Source organism: Loa loa, assembly GCF_000183805.2.
Source record: "Loa loa unplaced genomic scaffold supercont3.47, whole genome shotgun sequence".
Taxonomy (NCBI): domain Eukaryota; kingdom Metazoa; phylum Nematoda; class Chromadorea; order Rhabditida; family Onchocercidae; genus Loa; species Loa loa.
The window spans coordinates 263,067-269,767 of record NW_018108227.1 but is presented as its reverse complement, the minus strand read 5'-3'; the positions used below and the strand labels follow the sequence as shown (position 1 = coordinate 269,767).

The following is a 6,701-nucleotide window of genomic DNA, read 5'->3' as shown; positions in this document are numbered from 1 at the left end:
ATTATTATCATTATTATTATTATTATTATTATTATTATTATTGTTATTGTTATTATTATTGTTATTATTATTATTATTATTATTATTATTGTTATTATTATCATTATTATTATTAATTATTATTATTATTATTAATTATTATTATTTACTATTATTATTTAGATGCATTTTTCAGGTTTACCGTACAGTGTCACTACACTCGATATAGAAGAGTTTTTCCGACCGTTGAATTGCGTCGAAATTAAACTTGGTTATAACGAAGAGCGTCGTCTTTCGGGTGATGCACTGGTATCTTTTTCAACAATGGCGGAAGCACGAGAGGCATTATCACGTAACAAAAATAACATGGGCACCAGGTAATTGATGACGAACATTTTTGCATGAATTTTGGTTGCTGATGCTATGAATTTTCAGGACTATTTTAAATGGTCCCTGCCTAGCTATACTCGCTGTAAATCATGCACCAGAGTTGAGAAGACCTTTTTAATCGGATTTTGGTACTCATGTTGTTTTGGGACAGGACAAGAACGAGACATATGCAAACAAATTATATAAAAAGTACGCTTGATGAGTGGTGTCAAATGGTCGTATGCCTTGAGCTCGAATTGAAAACAAAAGAAACACTGGTTACATAGATCAGAATACCAGTAGTCAGTTCGAATAACAGGATTTTATCGCGGATGAAGTACCTGGCAACTTCCCATGGATACGCGATTTTTGGGACGAAGATGAAAAATCATTTCAAATAAACGAAAAAGTTCCAAAAAACTTTGAATGTATTTGTATCAGTAACTACTTTTTTAGAATTAAAAAACGAAAACGTACGAGGATTTCTGAAGGCACCAAAATGTTATTAAGAAAGAGGAGAGCAATGAAGAAGGAAAATCAAATGAACGATGAATATGCTGCCTTATGCAAACAAATACGAATGCAGATGAAAAGGGATTTTAAAGAATACAGACGTTGGAAGGAAGAAAAAATATCGCAAGAAAACAGTGAAAATATGCAAATATACGAAACTACCTTGGAAGATTTCGAACGAGAAGTGGAAGAGGAGTTTTCAGAGGAAAATTTAGAGAAAGAGGCGATTTCACTGAAAAATTTTGGGATAGTATTGAAAAGAAGTACATCTGAGGAAAAGAACGAAGCGGAGAATGTAGGGAAGACAAAGAAACAAGCAAATGTTGAGCAGAAGCTTGTTGAGAAAACTGGAGAACATGCAATAAATCGGTTGTGTACCTCAGAAGTTTCAGCGCAAACAAACACAGGAAGCGAACAGCAGAAAGTGGTTATGTTACGGGAAAAACTGCAAGAAGTTGAAGCATCCGGGGAAGATGCCAGAAAGTTAAAAGAAATGCCTGGCGCATATGGAATTCTTGAAACGATTCTAGGTGACGTGACGGAAAAGATGAAGAGCGAGGGACCAGTGTGGGCAAGTAATGAAAAATGTGCAGAAAAGGAAAGTGTAGCAGGAATATCAAGCAACATTGAATGGAAAGGTGAACCGCGAATAAAGGGCAGGTATGGAGCAGTGGAAAATCGCTCGGCCCTCAATACGGTGCCTTTGGTGTCGTTGAGGTGAAGTTGTGTACCGAGCATAGTGTCACGTAGTTGTCTTTTATTTTGGACATTTGGACGAGATACTGAAAATAGGTAAAGGAATTCTGGTGTTGCTATATATCTGGATTTCAAATATATATTTATAGTTAAAATAAACAAGGGTTTGAAGATTTACAGTTGTAAAGTGAAAACTTCCGATTTGTTGTAAACATTTGACATCTTCTACCAGCGATATTTGAAATTTTAGGAACGATACAAATCTCACAAAATACTGAGAAAATTGCGCGTAATGATGCTACTGAAACCAAGAACTTTTATTATGACTGCTTTATTTGGTCGCAGTATAACTGCTGTTACTGAAATTTTCTTTACTCGAGATCTTAAATGTTCCATGCTTCGTGTTGTACTTAAATCGTTTAGTTGGTCAAATTAGTTGTGCTTGGCATGCAGTCGCACTCCACTGACGAAAGAAGGAATCAGACACACGGCACTGCATTGAGGACCGAGCTGTTTCCGGTTTTTAATATGCTCATAACGTTTTTTAAATGATTTGTCTGTTTTAAATTTCCCGTTTTAGTTTTTTAGGTTTCGATTTCATACCTGTTTATTAGCTTAATAATTTCATCCTTTTTTTTCAGATACATCGAATTGTTTCCGGCAACAAATATCCCTCATCCAATTAAAACAGTAACATTCCGTACAGTAAGTGGAGCGCCTACCCGTCTAACAACAGCGCCCCGCCCGCTGTACAGCTCCTTTGCTGAAGGTAATATTTCTGTCACTGTTATGAATTTCGTTTATTCGCAGAAACACAGTTGTGAAAATCGTTATTTTAGCTTCCAATCACGAACTTTTGTCTGGACTCTTATCTCTGTACGACAATCTATTTTTCTTTTTTTTCAAATAATCCTTCTCTATTTAAATGTATTTAGCCATTTAACAAAAATATTAGCAGACTTTGTCGAGAGTGCACTGAAGGAAGATATTGCTTTAGGGCAGTTCACTGTTAATGTTATTCGTTTTTATTTTCTTATCACCAGTCTTTTTTTTCAATAGTCATGGACATTAGATCGCTCTGGGAATTTCGTCGTCACTATTGCTGAGGAAATCTTGAATGATAATTAGTATGTCAGTGGTTGTAAGTATTGGTATATCTTTTATCCTTTCAGCATCCTTTCATCACCGCAAACTGCTATTAAGAAAGAGGTCTTCATTTTCCACTTTTTTTTATGGAAGCGACGAAACAAAAATTATTGGATTTTCCCTAAGAATTTCTGCTCGTTAAAATTTCTCATTTTTTTTGTTTTTTAGATGAAGAAGCTGCTTATGCAAGTGGAGTTGGTGGGCAGCAGGTGAGCTTCCTGAAACTTCTTATTGGTGTTTTTTGATCATTCGTAATGTTGGCTTTAAATTGTTGGTGGAATTTGTTCCAGCACTTTTATGAAAATATACCGGCACTTTTATTAGAATTTCATGAGTTGACTCGAAATAAGTCACAGATAACTGGTCTTTTTACGTTGTTATTAATCTGTAGTAGTGTTTAATCTTAACACAAAAGCATGCAGTGCTTTTCATGAACTTCTTGCAGTACTACAATGATCAGTATGAAGGCCGTCAGTCAAAATATGGCCGTGATTGGGGCGAACCAACACGTACAACTTGGTGATACTTTAAAAAATATGAAATATATTTTAATCTGGGAGAATCATTCGTACAGTATTTTCCCATCGAGACACTAATTGTCATATTAAGGCTCATTTAACATATGCATGTAATTTTGAGAACAAAGATTATTTTCCATTTTGTTCCCCGTACCCGTATTTCTCGCGTCCAGTTCCTGAAGGGGTTTTTTTTTGTACTGTTCTTACGAACAGTGCTCATTAGTTAATTTATTTTGTTTCAGTTATATTTTCACTTTTAACTGATAGTGGAAAATATGATGTTATCGCCGTTGTAAAACTATTTCCATATACTTACTTTAAATAAAATTTTTTCCATACTTTTGTCTGCATTTTGCGTAATCTGCTGTGATGTACGCTACTGTTCGTGTTAAAGACACTTCATTAGTTAACTTTTCTTGTCCTCATTGTACTTGGACAACAAATTAACCACTGGGATATGCATATTTGTTTGCGCCCAATTTTCTTCAACTGAAATGAGAAATAAAACTGGCGTTTTAGATTGCCACGCGGTGATGAAACGGATTTTATCAGACGTTTACAGAAAGTGCTGGGTCGAGGCTGAGGATATTAAAAAGTTTCCAGTAATACTTTGGAAAATTGGCTATAGAAAGGGAGAGGATTCGAACGGTTTTATGTTCCTGTTGGAGGAGTTTTTTGAAATTCGGGAAAAGCGCTGTTAGTTCTACGTCGGTATGTACCTTTTCAGATTTGATGTTAAGAAATGTTAGTGATGTGCTAAGGAAAACAAAAGTGAAAGTCATTTGGATGGATGCTTTTATGTGCGCGTCGTCTGATTCAGCAAGTGATGTTAATGGTTAGTTTTTATGCTGCTTTCGGAATTTGTCGACTTCATCCTAACTTCAGTTTAATTTTCTATAGATTAGCAAGGTCGATACTATCTCTAGAGTTCTTTAGTCCGCGATAAGTCATCTTTTAAAACTTCTATTAATGCTTAAATTTTGGGCACAGAATGCTGAAAATTTTGGAATGTTTGTTAGCATATAAATGCATAGCATTACGTATTGTTATTTTTTGAAACTATTTCTTCATAAACTTTAATTTCTAACGCTATTTGTTTGTTTAGATATTAATTTATAAATTAATGTATGATTTCTTGATTTAATTGATTTAATTGGTCCAGCACTTAAAAAAAANAAAAAAAAAAAACTAAGGTTATCCATAATATTCATAGGTGAACCTGTAAGGAAAAGCAGAAGAAAGGAATATTCCTACGCGTTGCTGTTAGCATATCAGGGCAAGAAGTACAATGGTATGCAGGTAAAGACATTACAACTAAGATTGCTTTATTCCCCTTTAAACTTTTATTTTCATGATTTTGCGATCCTTAACATACCTAATGATTGTAGGAAATATGGTTCTTTCTTGTAGTCCGCAGTTTTTGAGGGTGGCAACACTCGCACCAGCTGATTTCTTTTTAAATGGAATGAGCCTTTTTTTCTTTTTTTTGAAAAACTCGCCTTTCTGAGATTTTTATTTTACACTAAGATTATTGGGTATATGTACCATATTGTCTTCTTGATTCAGTATTTTTTATTATTAGTTATCTCGGTTTTATTTTACTCCAAATAAAATTTGGTGCCTTACCCTTTACAATCTTTGACGTAGATCAAAAATTTAATGAGTTACTTCCTACATTATAGTTCGGAAAACAAAAAATTTTCAAGCATATGTTTTCTATTGTGCACGCATTGAAAATTACACACATTTTGGGCATGTATTGAAACCATCTGATTTTATGCAAAAGAGTTCGCTTCTTTTTTTATGGTTTACATCTAGAATTATTAGTAGCTCAGCATTTTCTTTATCTTGAATTCTATTTAATTTATACTCACAGACTTATTTCAATATAAGTCAAAAAATACTCAGAGATGAGTACTGCATTCGGAATTAAAATTAAATGCTTAGTTGTCAGAAGGTCGACTTTCTTGTACAGATAGTGAGTGATTTGCAGCAAGTTTTTAGCTTCATAGCCTTTAACTCTCTAGTTTAAATTAGTGCAGTTTTTATTTTTTCACTTTATGATAATGCAAACTGGGATATCAAACATCTGTTTCATTTATGGGAGTTCGCGAAGTTGATAGACGATATTGGCAGTGACTGGTCATACATAATATTTAATTTTCCATAAGTGACCTCTAACACAAATTGGAAGATGAAGAAAATTTTTTGGGATCTCCAGGAGGACAAAAATTTATTGAGCGTTACAGTTATTAGAAAGAGAATCTTTGGGTGCTGGAAGTCGTACTTAAGTATCTCAAACATTACTCGAACTTATGTTTTTTTTTATACTTGAATACGACACTTGTTATGGATCAGCAAAAATTATTTACAGGTGCAAAAAGATTTTCCCACAGTTGAGGGCGAACTGTTCAAAGCGATGGCTAAATGCGGATACATCTCTGAGGATGATATTCTTAGTCCAGTTCGTTTTGCATTTCAGAGAGCTGCTAGGACAGATCGTTCCGTATCCGCAGCCCGGCAGGTTCATTTCAAATAGCTGTCTTATTTGTTAATTTGTTTTTGTTTTTTGCGAATAAAGATAGCAAATTTCGTTAGTTATCACAATTTGGGATTTTTTTGTTTGAAATTTAGATGTGCTCGATGCGATTAGCACCAGAAAATCACGAATATTTTCTAAAAACAGCCAGTGATAAATTGAACGCACAGTTACCTGAAGAAATTCGAGTTATGGGTGTTAGGTAAGCTATATTTCATCCTCTCTTTTTGATTGTTCATTGAGAACTTGAGAACAAACAATATTACATTACATTAGTGCTTAGTCATAATTCCTCTCCTCTGAAATGTAGTTCTGCTGACAAGTTATTTTTTTTTTAGTAGCATTCATGATGTAAATAAGCGCCTTTTTTATATTTCACAGAATTTTTAATAAATTTATATTTCCAGACGTGCAACTCGGTCCTTCAAAGCTCATAAAAATTGTGATAAACGAACTTATTCCTATACTTTACCGTCTTATGCATTCGCCAGAGCAGATGAGGTGCTACACTGTTTTTCGCATCATATATTCGAGTCCTCTTTCAAATAGATTACGAAGCAACATCTTTGAAAAAGGTCTTTTGAAAAAAGATCATTTAAAATCAAGAAACCATTACTTTTGTTGAAGTATTGCATTTAATTCCAGTTGACAAACAGTGCTTTCCGCATAAGCGAAACGTCTGTTACTGAATTGAATGACTTGCTTGCATTGTACAAAGGGACGCACAATTTTTTCAATTATACTTCCGGAAGGCGAGTTTTTAATTCAGCAGTCAATCAATATTCTACTAGGTATTTTATAATTTTTCTAATACGACTATGTTCTAGGCAAAGGTACGGAGTAATAGCATTCTAAAATATGTTCATAGTTGCAAAAAGTAATTTTGTTTAATTCAGTTGCCAGTTGGTTGTCAGTAGTAGTCTGGTCGCAACAAACTATAA

General features: G+C 34.1%; 2 protein-coding genes across 3 annotated transcripts in view; both read left to right on the top strand.

The window, feature by feature from the left end:
• The window catches only part of LOAG_17185 (RNA recognition domain-containing protein), a gene marked incomplete at both ends in the record, with an annotated part of 5,421 nt that extends 2,195 nt beyond the window's left edge, over positions 1-3,226 (top strand). Inside the window, 5 exons of the mRNA XM_020449846.1 lie at positions 176-356; positions 805-1,521; positions 2,199-2,326; positions 2,872-2,912; positions 3,149-3,226. Of these exons, the coding sequence (XP_020306585.1) occupies positions 176-356; positions 805-1,521; positions 2,199-2,326; positions 2,872-2,912; positions 3,149-3,226 (1,145 nt within the window). The remainder of the gene's footprint in view (positions 1-175; positions 357-804; positions 1,522-2,198; positions 2,327-2,871; positions 2,913-3,148) is intronic.
• Positions 3,227-3,754: 528 nt separating this feature from the next.
• Positions 3,755-6,701, top strand: part of LOAG_17184 — a gene marked incomplete at both ends in the record, with an annotated part of 7,483 nt that continues 4,536 nt past the window's right edge. The window contains 7 exons of one of the 2 annotated variants that reach the window (XM_020449845.1): positions 3,755-3,917; positions 3,949-4,056; positions 4,435-4,520; positions 5,596-5,745; positions 5,856-5,962; positions 6,168-6,261; positions 6,406-6,512. In XM_020449845.1, the coding sequence (XP_020306584.1) occupies positions 3,755-3,917; positions 3,949-4,056; positions 4,435-4,520; positions 5,596-5,745; positions 5,856-5,962; positions 6,168-6,261; positions 6,406-6,512 (815 nt within the window). The remainder of the gene's footprint in view (positions 3,918-3,948; positions 4,057-4,434; positions 4,521-5,595; positions 5,746-5,855; positions 5,963-6,167; positions 6,262-6,405; positions 6,513-6,701) is intronic. The other variant, XM_020449844.1, reaches the window with a different exon arrangement.